We start from the raw sequence: 20,016 nt of genomic DNA, 5'->3' as shown, positions 1-20,016 counted from the left end.
GCATCTCCGTATACATTATCAGCCTATGAATGAATATTAATGGAGATTTAACATATTGGATGCTAATAGTAAGGTTATCAATGGTATATTTAAAAATATAAGTTATGGTTGCAGGAGAATGTATTTTTTGCTGTGTTACATTAATTATTGCCTGGAAAACAACTGATACCTATTTAAAAAAGTGCAATGTTTCATATTTTTTATCGTATTAACTGTTGTATAACATTTGTTAAGTTAGTATCGATGCATGTGAGCTGCTACTTCTGCGGCTTCCGAGAGGTAAAGGCCTTGGTCAGGAGGATTACGCCATCCTTTTGGCTTGCCTTGCGCGCACGAATTCGTCTTGCACGAAAAATGCTTTTAAGAACCTCACTTATAGTGTTTAGCTTCAGTTTCGCTCTCAAGTTTCAAGTTAATTGTTAGCGATATAGCGATACATAAGATGAAGAAGATACATCACTCTGCGTCTGAACTCGCGCATGCGCACTCACTCTGTCAGGTCGGGACGGAACATAGTCCTGGTCTGGACCGTGGTCAGGGAGTAGCAGTTGTCGCAGAGTATGTGTGCCAGCGTCGTCTTTCGGATCTCCTGAAGTTGCTCTGTGAGAGAATAAAGAAAACAGCGCTGTTATGGTTGCAGCCATATTGAGCGGCTTGGTACGTTGTATATATAGTGTAAGGTATGCGACGTCTTCGACACTGGGTGCGTTGATATCTACCGCTATACACTGTGCCACGGTCACACACTCTGGAGGCTTTACAAGCGCGCATTTTATGTCTCACAATTTCCTCTACGTTGTTTTCTATCACTACGTTGTTGAAAATAGCGCAGTTAGATGTAATTAGAACATGCCTACATATGCCTCATTGACATTTTAATGATTAGGTGAGTACTTTTTATATTTTCGAAAGTCTGCCCTTAGGCATAATAATTATTGATTCAAAAATACACATACAAATTTGAGTATTTTTGAGGTGAGTACTAGTTGTTCTTCGCGTAACGACGTTCCTCCTTTTCTAAATCGTGCTGCGTGACAGCTGGGACGCCCTGTGTATGTCCATTCGATCGTTTCGAAAACTTCGAAATTTCGAATAATTAAAATTAATGTCGAAGCGAATTCGAATACTGTAATATTCGTTCGAATATTCGAAGTGCTAGAATATTCGCACATGCCTAGTATATAGCAATCACCGGCCCATCTGGTCCTTGCGGTTCCCACGACTTCTTCAAAGTATACGGCTTAAGCTTCTTTACCTTACCTATACCATCCCAACGTCTTTCTGTTCACTATTTCACTCCCTTATTCTCTGGATGTTGAGCGATGGTGTTGTGAGGTTAGCAGAGAACAGCGCCATTTTCCTCTCCGTTGTATCACCTTACGTAAACAGCCACCATCATTACTTCTACACTCTATTACAACCTAACAAAAAAAACGTGGCTGATCCCTCTGTCATAGGAATCAGCATAACACGAAAGTAAAACGTGTCTTCACAGGCGTAGTTGAGCGTTTGTTGGGCATTCTTTCGCCCCGAGGGCGATGGAATGAATGCTACAGCAACAAATTGTAATGTCACGCGAAGAACAGCAAGCAGCTCGAAACTTGCAACGCGCTGCTCAAGCAGAAAGGACGCACGAAACGAACATACACAGGATGAGCGCGAACTGTCACAGCTGTAACTTATTTTTGTGTGAGCAGCGCGCTCCTTTCGCAAAAGCGGTCGCTGCAGTGAGCGAAGTGACCTTCGTGCTCTCAACGCAAACTTGCGGTGAGAGCACAAGACGTACCCACCACCGTCATCACGAGATAAGCGCGCGCACGAGCGACCACGCCCTGTAGAGGCGCGCACTCATCGCGACACGTGGGGCGTCGACCTTTAAAGCGCGCTCTTCGAGCCCTTCGCGCCATCTCGCTATTGATAACGAAAACACGCTGATGTACCCCCGATCTCTGAGTACCGCCACCGGCAAATGGTGTATATAAATTTCTCGCCGTTAGCATGGCGAAGAAGGTGCCGCCTGTGGCCTAATAGTTTCGCGTCCTGCGCTGCGGAGCGAGGGGTCGTAAGTTCGACTCCCTGTGACGGAACTTTTTTTCTTTGCCATCTGTTAGTCTTTATATTTTACAACGTCATATTCGTGACGGAAATACGTCAGTGGAGCCGTGGTGGACCCCGGCATAAAACACTTTCGTGTTAAAAACGTGAGCTCCGCCCACAAAACCGCGGCGAGCCTGCCCTTCACCTGCGAAAGACAGTCGTGCTAGCTGGTTTTCGCCTGCTTTTTCTCGGCTGATGTAAATACTACGCACATTAAGAGTTAAGGGTTCGTCTCTGCTACCTAAAACATTACGTTTGGCTGAGCAGCGATCTCAGATCCTTGACGAAATTTATCAGGACGTTCAGTTTTGCGACCTAAAACTAGTGGCACAAACGTGTGTCTGTATGGGAAATTCAAGAAGTGATTAATGTCGCGAGAATAAGTCAGCGCTGTTGGACGAAGCAATTATGCAAATTATATGTGGGAGGGTCAGCAATGGCTTTGGGCGGAGTTGACATATTTTATTGGTTTACAAGTGAGTATAGGCACGCGATACATTTCGCACTTGGACTTTTATGGATACCCCCCTCGAGTGTCCGCACAGCTGGGAGAGGGCATCCTGCTCACCTGGTGCGAAGGATCCGGCCTGTCCCTCGTGCTCGTAGTAGAATCGATCGCCAAACTTGAGCCGACGGAACTGCTGTCCCAGTATGCAGGCGAACGTGGGACCGACCAGGCCGCCCTGGACGCTGCTCTCCGTGATGCCACCCGTGAAGAGGTCGATGTCCGTCACGTCACTGCGGGAGATTCAGATAATTATAGATAGACAGTACAGGCACAGAAATATATAGCTAGATAACAACGTGGGAAGATAGTCCGATCGATCTGTTGAAACAGGCAGCTACATGCAGCTAGTATGGGCATACGCATGCAGATGTATACACATATGGGCCGTTGTGTAGAGATGGGGGCTGCCCATTCTGTAACAAATTATGTTGTACTGTCAAAACTTTGCATCAAATTTTCATGCTCTTCTTGACGGGGCTTCAGACTCGGCTGATAGTAAGCCAAGGCTGTCTTTCTAGGCTTTCTTTTCCGGGTCTCCCGTTTGATTCGCGTCTTGTTACATCACGATAGGAAGATATTTTACGAAAATTTCTATTGAGTCATCGTATAACTGAGTCACCGTGAGTCATCATTGAGGTATCGTACATGGTAAATAAGTTTTTATCTTGTGTACAGTCAGTAATTTCACAAGTTTTCATTCAATCGAATTGCACTGGCTGAAAGAATGTATATCGGTTAACTATTGGCCACAACTACAACTTAAAAACAAGAAAGCAGTCATTTATTATTTTTCATTGCTGACGCACCAGGGTACTTCCAACATACCGTCAGACGTGCTGTGCCTTATAAAGATCCAGCGAAAAGCTGTGCAGTGCGAAGTGAAATGAAGCCGCGTTGATTATAAGCGGTCTTGACTCTTTGAGCTGCACCTTTTTCACTGTCATTATTTCAGAGAACTGTCAAATCCAAGCCGTGTACACACAATCTATGCATGTACCTTCACCGACGAGGACTACTTAACTCTACAGATGCATACTTAAAAATAAGTGCGATCTTATGCCTACCTCGCAAACTATTTGCCCATGATCTGCTGAACCCGGTCACTCTTTGGCTGTTCCTTTCCCGCTCCTATTGTCTAACAGCCGTCGCGGACTGTTTCTATACTCACTCGTATAGTGTGCTGTACAGCTGCACGATGTGCGCGGGCGTGTACTGGAGCAGGTCCTCGAAAGTGGTGGCCTGGTAGCCCGTGCAGTACTGCAGGTAGTCCACGTACGGCCGCAGACCGTGCTCGCGACCGCGCTGCAGGTTCAGCGCGACCAGGTCCAGCCCGTACGAGTCGTTGCGGAGCCGGTACAGGTGGTGGGTGACGCCCTCGGTGATGAAGCTGCACGTGCGATCGAGGCTTTCATTAGCACAGTGCGATAGAGGTCGGTAGCCAGGTCGTGTCAGTGACATAGGTCGGAAAAATAAACTTTGCTCACCGAGACTTCTTACGTTTTCTTAGGGACCATTTAGACTCAGACTTGCACGGATGCTACGTAGCCGGTCTCACCTGGATTGACACTAACTGAAATTCCGCTCTCTTTCGGACTCAGGCCCTTCACGTCCCCTCATGGGAGGCCTAGGCCCGGCCACTTAAACCTGCTGGTTTCTCCTAATAAAGTTCATTCCTCCTCCTCGGACTCATTCAGGCTGTCACTTACGATTCATGCTACGTCAGACTAAGTTGACTCGTGGACTAGTTTGCCAAATCCTTGTGAGTTGCGTGTAAAATGGAAAGCCGGTCAGTGATGCAAAAACACGGATGTCCACTGAAGGTCTCAGCTTGGCGGCCATTGCGACAGTCTCCACAAGTCCACCGGGTATTTCTGCAAAGTTTAACTAAAATCCGCGAACTTTGTTGATTGACTTGATCTCAAGGTCCTTTTTTTCTTCCGGAGATCAAGTACCTACGTGAATGTCGCTGCTGCATTTAGGACATGTACACACATATAGTGCGGCTGTACGGATGCCGAATTCGTTAGAACTGGAGAAGCCTGCCAGGTGGATGGAGTTTTGTGAAAGAAAGACAGCTGGAATCCAGAACTACTGCGGCGTAGGAATACGAAGAGCTTTGTTCAACAGTCCATGTATACGGTAGTTCATCTCTTTCGTATTTTTTTAGGGGTAGTATAAGTTCCGTGTGAGCCGAATTGTAGATATTTCGTTTTTTGTGATACTCCAATAACGATAGGCGATTGCAGTGTCAGTATATGTACTGTATCGCAACATACGTACTGCACAAATCTTTGTAAGGACACTTTCAGTAGAGAACCAGGAGTGTTCAGATATTAAAAGTTCGTTTTGAAAATTCCGTTCGTAACGAAACAACAGCAAAGACTGCATTACCTGTCGTAGTGTTGCCCCGGATGCCGAAGCAGGCCCCGGATGATGTTGTCCATGTCTCCGTGGTACAAGTAGAAGGGGAAAAAGTAGAAGTCCTGCAACTCAAATGGACTACGCTGGCCATCGATGTCAATCCTGCGCATACATATAGACATGATGAAAGGAGAAAAATAGGACAGGTCGTATGTTCACTAGAAAAACAAGTCTTTTTTTCTATGAAAAAATGCGTAAACGGTGGGCGGGTGCTCGAGCCGACGTTTCGACAAGTGGACTTGTCTTCCTCAAGGCTGGAACTAAAATCAGTTCCAGCCTTGATCAAGACAATTCCACTTGTCGAAACGTCCGCTCGAGCACCCGTCCACTGTTTACGGATTCTTTTTTCATCGCAAGCTTCCATCTTCCCCTTCTTGAAGTTTTTTTTTTCTAGTGATTCAACAAAGTGACGTTATAATGCGCGGTCGAGTTCCAAAACTCAGGAACCTAGCTAGCGCGATTATTCGTTGCATGTTGCAAGTCGACAAAATTGGCACGAGTACACTTGATGTGAGCACTTTAAACGGCGTAAACAGAAATGCGTCTGCACCGCGTCAAATATTTGCTGGAGCAAATATTGCTTTAAGCAGGTGTGTTTCAAAGGTAGACTAACAGCCAAGCTCCTCCCCTCTCTGCAATTGGGTGCCACGGCTAGTACGGATCAGAGCAAATACAAAACATAAATCCCAGCTGGTTAGCCCCAGAAGTCGTCGGGAAGCTGAGCCATACAGCGTAGACATATAACAGCCAGCCAGCCAGATCACATTGAGTGGATGCATACGCAACGAAGGCTCCCGCATTAAAGAAAGAAGAAGGAAATGAAAACCCGGCCGTTATGATCCGGTAATAGTGCCAAGATAAGCTGCATCGTAGGTTAAAGTAAATTAGGGGGCCGACAGATGGAAAACACATTGTGAGAAAGCGGTTGTTTAAAATAAAAAAGAAGGCTGCCTAGAGAGTCTGACTTCCGTTATATATTTGTTTGTACATCTTTTTCTTTGCGAAGATCCTAGAGTGCAAGAAAGATGGCAGACGAAAAGAGCAGCATGCTTTAGCACTGCGTACCGGGGTTACGTACGAAGGAACGCCGTTACGGACGCAACGTACGCAGTTCTAAAACTCGCTGCACACACCATGAGCGATCATGTTGCTGTAATTGTCTCTTCGGCTATCTTATTTCTATTGTTCTGGGTTGTTTACAAACGCTTCAGCTCCAACAATAGACCACCCATCCATTCTAGCGGATTGTTTACACGCATAATGAACGTGTTCATTACACGCGGGTATAGCCAACTTAGAACATACGCTCTGGCGGTGCGCCGCTTTACTCTTCGTCGAATGCATCTTCGTCGCCGTCAAAATGGGAGGCTACCATTAGTAGCCTCAGATTTGAAGAACAGCCATGGGCAGTCCAACGGGCCCGCGACGCAGCAGAGAGACTTGGCCTTTCTGTTCCGACTAGGGAGCGGGCCGCTACTGCTAGAGCGCATTTCGATGGACCTTAAAGGGACACTAAAGGCAAATAAATATTAAGTCGACGTTGATTGTTGAAACAGCGATCCAGAAACCTCGTAGTGCTATTTTTATTCCAAGGAAGTGCTTATTTTGAAATAAAATCACGTTTTAGTGGTCCGCATCGCGTTAGCGCACTTCAAATCACCCGCCTGAAATCAGACTTTCATACGTCACTGCTGCCGTGCCCAACGTTGCCCGCCTTTACTGCGCGGGCGCCGACACTAGTAGCAGCAGAGCGAAAGTAGCGGGACCCACAGCAGCAACAACGGCCATCGAAGCCATCGAAGCTTGCCGCAATCGCCGCAATGGGTGTGGACGGAGAACTTGACAACGAGACATTGGCTCGCGACGCCGGGCTCCAATTCAGCGACTTCAGCCCCGATGAACGCGGTATGTTGCTGAGGGCTCGTACTGCCGGCGTCGTTGCATGCGGCATTCTGTCGAACTTTCTGTCAGCGACTTTCACGAGCGCGCAAAACAAACGCGGCAGTACGCGATCCCGAAACTACCACTGAGACGCGACCGCGTGAGCGAAGCAGGGCGCCGGGCGAAGCGCAGTTCGGCCAAAACGGAACCTTTGAACCACGCGCGCCATTCCCCATGGCAACGCCACAGAGGTTCTTTTTTCCATGAATCAAACGGAAATGAACAAACAACATTTTATTACGTCTTTTGATGCATGGAAGGTTCTTTTTTATTGCTGCTAGTTTGATTACTAGTGATTTATTGTAGGCAGACTCTCATACGTCATCGGGATCACTTCCAAAATGTCCCACTCGTGGCGCTCATCGCGTGATACATTTAGCTTAATTTCTCGGTAAGTAGGGCACTGCTGTTGATAATATTGCCGTTTTAGAAGTTGTCATACATTGAGCTTTCACTCTGACATAAATTGTTATTTGCCTTTAGTGTCCCTTTAATAAAGATTTTCCATCCACCCATCCATCTCTTATCCCGCAGATGATACAAAAATAACGTCCCTAGATCTACAGCATGGTAGTACCTCTGGAAGACGCCGTCGATGAGCGTGTGTCCCAGGCGGAAGGCTGCGGCGGCGAACTCGTTGAGTATGGTGGCGTCCACGTCAGGCGCGTAGCGACTGCGGCCCGTGGGCACCAACTGGTAACGCACCATCGCCTCTGGTCCCAGGATGGGCGGCAGCCACTCGGCGTACACGATGTGCTGCCACTGGGCATTCAAGATGCGCCTGCGCACGACCCAGTGTCAGTTCAGTTAAACTGGGTTTGTATTCTCAAGAGCACACCGAATAACTCTTAGGAGAAATATTTCAGCCGATCGTGATGCTGGACCTGTTATTGGGGAAGTCGGCTGACCAATTGCAAGGGTCGCTTGCGAACGTAAAGCTTTTCGAAATCGGCACTTTTTTCTGTTTATCGTTACATGTTGCCAACGCATTCAAGAAAATGGATCTGCTGGTCGCATCACAACTTGCATCTGGATACTGGTCTAGCAAAGAGGCTGGGGTATGAACATGTCTAAAAGACAGAAACGATAGAAAGTGACCAGACAGTCCTGAATGCCAATGGGTTCATGGTCTTACGGGATAGTCTATTTGGAAGCCAACAGCTCGGGATCACGTGACCTGAGCAGAAACGTCACATATTGCTCCGCCGTAAGGTATGAACGAGAGGCAGGGTTGTGCCCAGTGTCGCGTAAGTATCGCTATTTTGCCAGTTTCACTGGTTGGTCCGTATCACTCGGGTGGTTGGGGCGTAGGCAGCAACTGACACCGTACCACTTAGCTGTTCTCGCTATCCGGCCGGCACCACTACTGCCAGAGCCAGGGTCGACAGCTAGTGACGTTTCTGCTCACGTCACGCGACCCCACGCTGTTGAAGTGCGAATGGACTCTCCGTGATCTCACATGACGCACAACAGCAACAGTCAGGGCGCTAAGGAACAGCCTGCTGCATGTGCTCGAGTTTCTGCTCTAGGGCTACCTAGTAAAGTATCTTCGAGGTTAACTTGGACGCCTTGGCAAAACAATGTCTATTTATTTGTTTGTTTTTGGCGTCTGCGTTTAGAAAAGTTGTTAAGCAATTAAAGACAGATGCGTCGCTTTAAACAAGATAGGTACTATACTTACATGCCACTATATGTACTATACGTATTATGCGTACTATAGTTATAATCATTGACATAATGATACTATATTTATCAGTGTCATACGTACTATGTTGTGCCTCGAATGTTTGACAATGATAAGTATAGTGTCACTATAGTACGCGTACTACGCGTACTATAGACCAGAATTTTCATCGCTTCCAGGGGCAGCCATTTTTGGTGGAGAGCTGCTGATCACATGGATGGAACGGACGATCACGATAACAATTAGCCTGTCCTTATCTCATGGTGGCTGTGCTGACCTGGAGTGTTCGCTCGCCATGAGTCATGACGTAACCAAGACCGCAGCCCCTAGCGCTGGCCGCGCCGACTCATGATAGCTGGGGTCAAGATTACGCAGGCTTATTCTACACGTGGGTGCGAAAGTACGAGTAGAAATAATCTGGCCTATACTTATCATTGCCATAATGTCTAACCGATTGCAGCACTAGAGTTCCCTCTAGCACTTTCAATATGAAGCTCTACCAGCTCTATAGCTTTAGCCGTTGTCGCGACATCTCAGATAGCGAGCACCAAGCGCGCATGCGCTCGTACCGTGTCTCGTGGAAGAGCCTATCGTCGTCCCAGTGAGTGTTGAGCTGCTGCAGGCGGCGGGCGACACGGTTGTGGTGCCGGAGCCACACCGTGTGCATGCTCGTCAGCGCCGGATGCTCGTTCACGCGCTCGTCACCTGCGCATGCGCAGAGCGACTCAGTCAGCACTGTTCCGCTTCTTGAAGTGAGGTCGCAAGTCTTCAGTCAAAGCTTTATCAGACGTGTATGAGTCAACTATACGACGCAAAGAGTATGGGAAGCTTCCCTACTGTCTCAGTAATATATTGATTTACTTTAACTTTCACGCTTCAGAAATTTTGTCATTTTCAGTTAGGGGCGTGCGATTAGTGAATTTTTGAACCGAATCGAATACGAATCGAATAGCGATGACATCGAATTGAATACGAATACGAATCGAATACTATTCGAATAGTTTTTGATAGTAAGGCAACCATTTTCGTAACAAACCAAGAATTCCACAACATTTTACTTGAACGAAATATTCACTAGCTTTAACAAAGGAACATTACGATTACTTTTAACCGGCAAAAAATACCACAATTTTGTAAACTAAGGCAAGCTCGTTTTGTAATTGCAGGTTGATTTACAAAAGAGATTACAGTATTCAAGGTGGTACTTTGACAACAGCTTAAATAAAACTGATATATGTATAAATATTAAACAATATTCGTGAGCCAACAGCATCATGGATGTCATAATAAAGACAGTGGATTGATGACCATGTCGCTTCCGCGACATGCCTTCATCCTCTAATCAACATAGCGTCGGCAGTCTCGTAAAACCTTGAGCTGCAGGCATTTCGGTAATTCGACGATTAAGACAAGAAATGTTATCCTTCTCTCTTCCAACGTTTCGTTCCTTTGAGGTTTCTTTTTTTTTTCAACGGTGTGGTTATTATTCGAGAAATATTCGGTATTTTGAATAAGTGCTATTCGATTCGAGTACTCGAATCGAATAGAACGCTATTCGATTCGTTATTCGAGCTTTTCGAATATTCGCACTCCCCTATTTTCAGTCCTTTCATTCAAGACTACAGCTTAATTGAGTAGCTCCGTATAAAGAACTCAAGGCCACAACTTTTGTGGCGCAGCTCCGAACTATGTTCATATATTTCCTTGCCTTGTTATGTGTTTTTATGTGTTATGTTTTTTTTGCCGAATCACGCATGCACAACATTCTCAGTCGACTCTGCCTGAATATTTTACCAATGTTGGCTAAGTGATATGCCCTATGTCTGCTGAATATGTGTAAACGATTGGTAAACGTCGGCTGGTGTTACCATATGCTGGGTAAATGATATTGCGCGTTGGCTAGTGCCTGCTAATGTAGGTTATATACCGCTATAAGACCAACATTATATTATTCAATCTTAAACAATCCATGCTCTCTCATGTACGCAAACGAAAACCTGAATTGGCTCTGCTTGACGCTTTTTTTCTCTCCTCCTCCTCCTAGCACCTTGCTGTCGATTAGCTACCTAATTTAACAATCTTTCTTATGCAGAGCAGATGCGATCATATCTACAATATTCACCGCGAATTTCGTTAAATAACGGCCCGCCCTCCCTCTGTCCCCCCCGTGCAGTCGCTTCACCACGTTCAGATATCGATGAGTTATCGCGACACTGTGTTGCTCACCCAGTGACGAAGAAGCGAGTCTTATCGCTTACCGCCTCGGAAGCAGATCTCGCCGGTCTCCAAGTTGCTGCACCGGTCTTCTATTGGGAAGAAGCTCTGCGGCAGAAGCTCTTCGCCTTCCAGCGACTGCGCCCGTAGGAGACCTGTGGGAGAAGGCACCGTTTAAATACCAGGTGCGACCTAGTCAACCCCCCTAACGAATGAATCCATAATGAGGAGAACTCGTACAGAACGGGTTAACTGGACAGAGCGGTTGGTCCTGTTAGCTCGTGCCTGTCTGAGCTCTTCAACGAAAGAAGGGGAATATTTTTTTTTGCTTCGAGGGGCTCGTTTTTTTGTTGGACACAACCTGGGATCCGAACCCCCAACCTTCGAATTACTCGTCCGATGCTCTGCCAGTTATCTACGACGCATAATTAGGAGGTTTTGGGTTCGGATACCGTGGACGGAAAGGGCGATTTTCGTTCACTTTAACTAATCTCAATTTACGTCATCATTACCACACTATAGTTAGAGACAACAATTAACGTTCCCTACACATGCTTTCCTGGATCTAACTGCCTGTTGGATTAATTTGGTAGAGTTCTCCTTGCAATACATTCCATCAGCGCACACTAAAGTAGCAGGCTAGAGCATGCTATCGCTCAGGCCGACCTCACTGCCTTTCAATAAATAAACCTCTCTCTCTCTCTCTCGAACCAACTAGCCCCAGCAATCACACTGGGGTTTTCCTTGCATCTTCTTTGTTTGTGGTGATGCGCAGTTACATTTTCGTCGTATCTCTATCACGGTACACCAGATACAATCAATTTTCCTTCGTTTCATCGATTCACAGGATGGTAACAAGTGACGTCAATGGTTTTATCCTATTGCCAAACTGACTTTATGACTTTGTATTATTTAGAAGCGGGAACCGGTTCACGATTGTACATTCTATAGCTTGTTTTCGTCGAATATGCTTTACCGATACGATTCGAAAGCTTTCACGTTAAAAGCACCTCTACTTAGAACAGCATTTACCGGATTGAAACTGTCGGAGCCGGTTGGTGTCCTCTTCGCTGCTTCCGTAGATGTGCGATCCGTCCAGGTATGACGTCAGCGAATCCTGCTGTTCACGAGGACCTGTCGAATAGGATGCTCGCTTCAGCTCACCGTACACATTAAACGGTATAACGAGCGTGTAAGATGTTTATTTACGTTTGTTGACCGGGTAACACTTGTTGTCTTGTTCACTGTTGACTGAGAGTCATGGTATGTGACAGAACATGGTATGTGAGAACTAAATAAGTGTATAGAAAATGCCTAAGTGCTGTCGGCACAATCATGCACCCCTATTTAGCCGTTGATGTTTTTAAGCTCTTAACGTACACGTTGAGCACATATAAGCAGCATATTCGCGTTTACAGACATGAATAAATAACACTTTTAAGGCGCCAATCGTGTAGTATAATCAAATAATGAATGAATATCGAAATAAAGAAAACCACAATATACAAAGAAACAAGAATACGAACAATGAATGGATGAGCGTTTCCTGTTCGTGCAGCGAAATTTAGTCTGGGTCACTGTTGAAAATACAGGCCGACCAACCGACCTTAATCGTTCGATTCAGCGTTCACTCCTACATATTGTGCACAAATCAAATTTGTTCGTGTATGTTTGACACGTTTTTGCACTAAGCCTTAGGGCAAGCTTTCGAAATTTAAAAAAAGAAAAAATATACATATATACAGGAAGGAAACCAAAATGAAAGAATATGGCCCTTGTACGTTGTGCCTTACTTGTCTATTCGAGAGAACATACACAAGCAAAGACAGAGCGTAAAAGCAACGAGATGAGCAGTGTGCAACTAAACCGAGAAAAAATGTGGTCCACTGTGAAGCATATATATGTTGCAATCACGTGATCATGACGTCATACCCAGCTGGCAGGAGCAGGGCGCCGAGCGGGGCAGGTTGAGGCAGGTCTGTCCTAGTGGACCGAAGAAGGTGTCGCCCTCTGGCACAGCGATGGAGTAACACTCGGGAAGCACCCAGCGGTCGGGGCTGCAGCAGTCGATCGGGTTGTTCGGATCTGAAATCACATGAAATTATGGGGTTTAATTAAGGGAGACGACGCACAGGAAAGTACAGGGGGAGGGGGGAGGTTATGAAGATGCGTGTTGCTTGCTTATTACGAATTTCTGGGCTTATGGCAAGACTAACAGCGTTGTGCAGACCAGGGTGTCGGAACGAAATGTTTTTCGTTTCGGTTTTAGTTTCGTTCCACCGCAAAAAGTTCCGTTCCGTTTCTGTTCCGGAACGAAAAAAAAAAATGTTCCGTAACGGTTCGTAACGGTATTTTTTATGGAAAAATTTGAAGTTAAGGTAATCATTACGAACATTGGATTTGTGATGTAGTTACTTGCCCTGCTCTTAGGAAAGTGGGACAAGGGTAAAATACGTTCTTCAGAGGAGCGGAAGTAACTGTACCACGATTTCTACCAACTAGCACAAACCAGTATTAATTTCAAAGTCATAGTATTTATTTTCTCAAAAGACAAATACGAATTTTTCAGGGGGCTCAGTGCTTTGTGTCAAGGGAGTGAGTACGATCTCAGACGCAGCACGTCATTGAGTGTACTCTCTGATGTGCGAGACCGCTGTTCTGATAAAGAGATCGCCAGGCCTGCGCGACACACGCAGCACAGTGACAACGAAAGCTGGAAGAGCGGACTTTGTAGAGCCCGCTGGAGAGTCTCTTGGGGCAATAATACAAGTACACATGCAAGGTACCCACTACGCCATAAATCATCCCAATTCTTCTGAAGTAGAGAAGTTCCCACTATGCCATTTTTCTTCATTCTTCGGACTCTCGTTGTACACGCTACACATATGTAAGGCATTATGTGCACTTTGCGCTGTGACTGATGATGATAAAGAATTATGGCTGAGCACTTTGCAGTGGGTGGGAAGCAGTGTGGCGGAATGGGCGCCTCCATTCCATTTCAATTCCATTGCGGGAAATTAGAACTTGCCGCAATTCCATTCCTTTCAATTCCTCGGAATGAAAAAAACTTGGCGCATTCGGACTCTGGGAATGGCCGGGCAGTTCAATTCCATCAATGTAATTCCTCCACGTAAGCAAGGCATCTTGATAGTTTTATCGAGTTAAGAATGAACGCCCCATAAAGCTGATGTCATCAGATGCATTAAGAACTGCAAGAGTACGCAAAACAGGTTACCGAGATCGAGGGATAGTAGCTTGGTTACATATCTCGTGTATAGTACAACCACCCTACTAATTCCCACAGGTGCAGTTCTCCCGCTACCTATAGTATTTGCATGGTCAGCGTGTTTGAACGAATGGTGGTGTTTTAATATTGTTTATGCTTAAATGTGTTAATGGTAAAATGACGACGTAGCCTATGTTTATGCTGACAAAAGTAGTATTCAAGAAAACTAAGCAGTTTTGGCACGCGTCTGGAGCGGTTGTGAATATGGAGAAAAATAAGATTTGGTTAATGAGGAATGAGACCCTCTAGATCTGCTGCTATTAGTTGGAACAGTGCACCGCTCGGGCACCTATTTGTGCCTTCGCATCGCATACGGAACACTGGGCCGCACTGCTCGTCAGCACTCACGCTTGTCAAGCGCTCCTCGCAAGCATATAGAAGCAGTAGCGTGGCACTGTTGTGGAAGACCCGACTGCCACGCAATGGGCACTGGTTGAAATGCCATCCGATCCTAGAAATTTGTTTCTCATTTATTTTTTTATATCACGCGTTAGCGGTCATGAACACCGGCGTCGGTGGACAATTATGGCGCCAAAATCAGCTGTTGTGATCTCATAACAGCTTTCGCTGTAACAAACTTCGGCGCCGACAATGCCCTCTCTACGCTGGCCTGCGTGACAGGCGCGCAAAAATCCACTTGCATTAATATAAACATCTCTGGTTGCCACTGTTTTCGTTTTTCGCACAATTTCAACATATCTTTGCTTTGGAATTCCTGCCAGAGGTACGCGCTAATACCGTACCATAAGATGTGCTCACATTGTGCGAGCTCAGTTGCTCCGGATTGCGAAGTTTTCTCGTGAACTGAAAAACGATTGAAAAAATTTCGTTTTCACTCCGGAACGAAATAATAGATAAAGTTTCGGTTACGTTTTCGTTCCGGTCCAAAATATCGTTTTTTTCGTTTTTCGTTTTCGGTCTTCGTTCCGTTCCGACACCCTGGTGCAGACAAAGGCGACCGATGCATAGACAAGCCATTTGCTAAAAGTAATAATCAAGAAGACATAACCAAAAGCAATGTGCACACAATGCTTGCAAGCCTACAAAGGATGTCTGTATGGGCAGAGTCCAATGCATATGGTCACCCATATTACTGGGAATAGAATACACGGAATTATACTTAATGGACTTGAAGGCAAGAGGACCATGAGGTTGATTATCGAAGGGAAAGAATATAACCAAGAGGAACAGCTTTGCCAGTTATAAGCAGTCTTTTGGGCTCGCGCCCGCTGAAACATTACGATGAGCACTCACTGGACGTCTTTCTCTGCATTTCATGGCATGGCCGTGGTCCGCACACTTTCCTGACTTTTCACGATAAAGCCGATATGCTTATCCTGTTATGAATTTACCTATAAATAAAGACCCGTGCACTCCAATCCTGACGCTGCGAACTTTCCGGCGCACTCACGCGTTTCGCTTTTTTTCACCTCCATTAAGAATGACTTTATTTTTTTCAAACACCACGCGTTCTACATACTTTCTTTTGGGTGTACAGAGCTGTGTTAGAATAGAGCCGGGGGTACAAGCAGTAAAGTTGTGGTTTAGTCAAAAGTTACCGACACCTGTTCTTCCGTAAACACGTAGATGTTTATCTCGAACTAGTTGCGTTAAGAAAATACTATCCTAACCACAACCGCTGTGCACGCTAGTTCACCGTCTTCAGATAAGATTCACTGAGCGCGCTTCATCATCTCCGGCGTATCTACTCGGCAATACACGTGTGGTACGCGAACGAAGGAGAGCCGCAAAATAAATAGACGGGAAAATTAGAAACAGAAAAAAAAGAAAGAGTATCGAAAGCAGCCTGTGTGAGAGCCCTAATTGAATAGAGTGAGATAGCACCCTCGGGAATGTTCCGCGGGCCGATGCTCAAGGACCGCGCTCTGGCAATATACGGCAGGTCCTCTCACTCTGCCCTCCTCCTCAACAACATTCCGACCCTCCCTTTCTCCTTTTCTTCCCAACATCTCGCTGTTCAGGCACGAAAAGCAAAGGATGCGACGCCGTTTCTGAAGCGGCCGTATCGCTCTATTAAATTAAGCCCGGCCTGGCCGCGTGTCCCGTTTGTTTTCGTTTCGCAGCGCGGCTTGGTTGGTGCGCGAGTGGAACGTTTACTTCCGTGAACGCCAGACGTCCGTGTGAGTGAACGTAGTCGGATTAGCGGATAAGCGCACAAGATGGCCGGGGTGCTCTGCTTGTCCGTACGTCTTCCGGTAGAGCATATCGTCCTCCGTCTGGTTTTCTCGTCGAGCGAATAATGCGTGCCTGGTGTTCAGAATGTTCGTGGGCACGACTTTGGTATAAAAAGGAGGAGGGAGAGTTGTAGTAGATACTGTGTTCAAGGCGACGCTGTTCGTCCAGCCAACAATGTATACGGGATGTGGTTCGTTGGGCTAGTTGGTTACACATTTGTAAAGGGGAGGAGGGTGAAACTTTATTGTAAAGAATCCAGCGGCTTCGGTGGTTTCGGGTCCCACGCCTAGGCGTCAGCCAGGAGCCCTTGGGTCCTGGCGGCGTCCTCGGCCCGTCGGACTGCCCCCCCCCCCCCCAAAAAAAAAAACGCGAAAGGAGACGAAGCACACCACAGGACAGCGCTCGTCATGTGTGCTCCTTCGCTAGTGCTTTGTCTCCTTTTGTGCCGTTTTTCCCGTTTACAAATACACGGGGCGTTCCGAGAATGCGCGCAAACATCCTTAAATGCAGGGAAGGTGCGGTGAACAAACGCTCTTCTCAGGATTGTTTTCGCTACAAAATGCCAGATGAATGGAGGTTGCAATGAAACGAACACTTTTAAGACGGACTTAAGTGAGCTATTAAGAGAAAGGGCCAGACGAACGATCATGGTACCAAGGCTTGAAGGAGATTTCGTGAACGCTTGCAGACGTGCAAAGGCTAATGGTGCTAATTTCTGCAGTTCAAGGAGCTCTACACTATATTAGCTTAAAAAGAAAACCCCGAAAACTATACTGCAGAAGAGAGCTACTGTCGGGTCCTGAGCAAATGTGGCGGAATCCTTTAAATGACGTCATCGTCTGCCCCTCAGAGCAGGTTGAGCTTGAAGCAAGCGATCTATCGTTGCCGCGATCTTGCTGGCTTCATGTTATATGTGTGCGTCGCTCGCTTCATGTTATGTGTGCGTTGCTTACCACTCGAAGAATTTCTGGAAGCCTGTTCATGAATGTAGATTTGCTGTTATTGTGTTCTTTCTCTTTTCCCACTCCTGCATTAGCCTCATTGAGGCTGAAGTATGTAAAAATAAAATAAATAAATAAATAAATAAATAAATAAATAAATAAATAAATAAATAAATAAATAAATAAATAAATAAATATGTAGACAGTTTAGCGATCGCTATAACAACAGCAAGCACGCGGCCCCAAGAAGCTTCCGGACACGTGCTTGTCTGACACGCCGAAGCGAAAAAGCTTGTTTCAAAGTTGTTTCCGTGTACGAAGAGTCTCTTTTTATGTCTATAGATAAAGGAATGCGCATACTGCCTCGAGACTAGTACTTATAGTTCAGAGTGGGGGTCTCAAACACGCGGCCAGCGGACCTTTCGCTAGCGGCCCGGCCCGCACATGACGGAATTCGTCCCATATTTATTCTTTTTCCCTTAATAAGTACGTTCATGACCTACACAGACACGACCCGTCTCAAGCACTCTTTCGTGAGGCACCCCCATGCGGTCACCATGTGTTGAAACATAGCTCTGAAACAAAAACTCTATTTCAGAATTAGCGGCCAGATTTTAGTAATTCTGTAGATAGGTGTCAATAAGTTGTTCGAATTTTCACGCAAAATCTCCTTCTGAAATGACCCACACATACGAGATATGGGTAAGGCCTTCTTTCGAATGGAAACGTTAGCTGGCACTTTGACCATTTCCCGTCTTTCGTCTGTAGCACTTAGCTGAGCCATTCTTTTACGGCTGAAGGTGACGTAACGGCGTGTACGTACTTCCCAGGTTCCTGATCTCTCCGGGGTCCGCCTCGAGCGGCGCCAGCGCCAAGTCGTGGTCGATGAACTGTCCCAGCTGCATGAGCATGTGCGAGAAGTGTGGGCTGGGCAGTCGCCGGTCAGGGTGCACCAGGGACGAGATGAGCCGCGCGTTGGGCAGTTCCTGGCCGCTCTTGGCCAGCCGAGGGCTGCTCACTCCTGCGAAACACACACATCATGGGGCAAGCGCGTGTCTGTACTATACCATACTACATGCCATACATAACCATAACGTACTCCATCGTATGCCATAGCATACAAAACCCTTCCATACTATTCTATACGACAGCGTACGTCACCAAACCCTACTATAACCTACTGTACCATGCTATGCTATATTAACACGAAAGTGTTTTATGCCGGGGTCCACCAAGACTTCAGTGACGTATTTCCGTCACGGAAATGACGTCGAAAAAATATACACAATCAGATGGCAAAGAAAAAAACCTACCCTCAACGGGCATCGAACCCACGACCGCTCGGTCCGCAACAACAGATGCCGGTTACGCTATCCACTGCACCACGGTCACAGACTCTGGAGGCTTTACGAACGCGCCTTTTATATCTACCACTCTCCTGGTCGGCGGGGTGGTGTTGACCTCTCGGAGTGGTAAGGTAAAGTAATTCGTCATTGTTGTGGCCTCCGCGACTAGCACCTGCAACGCGTTTACGCGTCCGCCCCATTCGCCGCGTTTTCAATAGAAGTTGAATCATGGCCTCCGAGATTAGCCGGCGGCGCGCCGCGCCGCCGGCTAATCTCGGAGGCCATGGTTGAATTTTGTCAATGCCTTAACACACCGCGAGGTGGCGACCTTTGCCCAAGCGTCGTAAAAGCGTCAGCGTCGGCGTCTCTCATAGCAACACGCTAATCCACACCAAACATAGCTCTGCGACGCGCGCTTGCCTCACCATGGCTGTAACACTGCGTTTCCCGCTCACGCGCTCGCCCCGAAAAAAATCGCGGCCGGGCTACCGGGGCGGCGCGACGCGCTTTGCGTTTCCCTCTAGTGCGGCTGTGGTGTTCAATCACATTTTAACATGCTGCGGGATGGCGACAAATTCTGCGTCCAATATGCGACGCTCTTCTGGCTATCACACCTCGTTTTTTACTATACTATACGATACCATACTATACCATACCGCAATTGTAAATCAGTTCTGCGGAATCCCGCAAAGTGGCGGAAGGGTTAAGAAAGGTAAAATAGACAACCACCCGTTTGTAGCACGAAGCCACAAGGAAATCCAAACGAATTTATCAGAAAGAAAGCTTCTTAGTCGCCGAAAAATTCATCCTGGTCCGAGGTTCGAACCCGGAACCAATGCCTTTCCGGGGCGGTCGCTTTACCAATTGAGCTAACCAGGAAGCTATCAGTTGGCAGCGCGAGGGTGAATTCATCGACAACTCGAAGCAATTCGACGCATATTGCTGAGTTGCTCCGACAATATGTGTCGAAGCAACTCCGCAGCGCACAGCATTAGGTAACTTTACAACGCGCCATGCGTCTTCCATCATACTAACGGCAAGCTATTTATATACATCACTTACCGCTGGCGGTACGCAAAGCTCGGAGGTGCTTCAGCGTGTTCACCCGCTGGATGGCGCGAAGTGCGCGCTTTAAAGGTCGTTGCCCCCAACGTTACTAGGCTTTCTTTCAGTTTTAAAACTGCCCTTGAGATGCGCGCTAAACGTGGCCCATTTTTGTAACCACTCGCGATGTGGAACGCCGAGAAAACAATGCGTCGAACGCCACCGCGCGGCAGGAAACGCAGACTGGAGGCTCCAGGCGTCTAACGTTAAAACAACGCCTCCGAGCCGCCGATTCCAACGTGCTGTGGTAATAGACGTTGCTCGAAGCAGGCGGCTTA

The 20,016-nt window shown here is 46.8% G+C and overlaps 1 protein-coding gene across 1 annotated transcript in view; it reads right to left on the bottom strand.

Annotated features, from left to right (window-relative positions):
• Window positions 1–20,016, bottom strand: part of LOC119372527 (peroxidase) — a 75,558-nt gene that overhangs the window by 5,056 nt on the left and 50,486 nt on the right. Inside the window, exons 5-14 of the mRNA XM_037643007.2 lie at window positions 18,112–18,309; window positions 12,798–12,950; window positions 11,898–11,999; window positions 10,910–11,020; window positions 9,221–9,356; window positions 7,545–7,748; window positions 4,997–5,128; window positions 3,774–3,992; window positions 2,666–2,835; window positions 492–600 (exon numbers count right to left, since the gene is read on the bottom strand). Coding sequence (XP_037498935.1) covers window positions 492–600; window positions 2,666–2,835; window positions 3,774–3,992; window positions 4,997–5,128; window positions 7,545–7,748; window positions 9,221–9,356; window positions 10,910–11,020; window positions 11,898–11,999; window positions 12,798–12,950; window positions 18,112–18,309 — 1,534 coding nt within the window. The remainder of the gene's footprint in view (window positions 1–491; window positions 601–2,665; window positions 2,836–3,773; window positions 3,993–4,996; window positions 5,129–7,544; window positions 7,749–9,220; window positions 9,357–10,909; window positions 11,021–11,897; window positions 12,000–12,797; window positions 12,951–18,111; window positions 18,310–20,016) is intronic.

Source organism: Rhipicephalus sanguineus, chromosome 10, assembly GCF_013339695.2.
Source record: "Rhipicephalus sanguineus isolate Rsan-2018 chromosome 10, BIME_Rsan_1.4, whole genome shotgun sequence".
NCBI lineage: Eukaryota > Metazoa > Arthropoda > Arachnida > Ixodida > Ixodidae > Rhipicephalus > Rhipicephalus sanguineus.
Note: the sequence above shows the minus strand (reverse complement) of the source record. Positions and strands in the feature narration are given on the sequence as shown.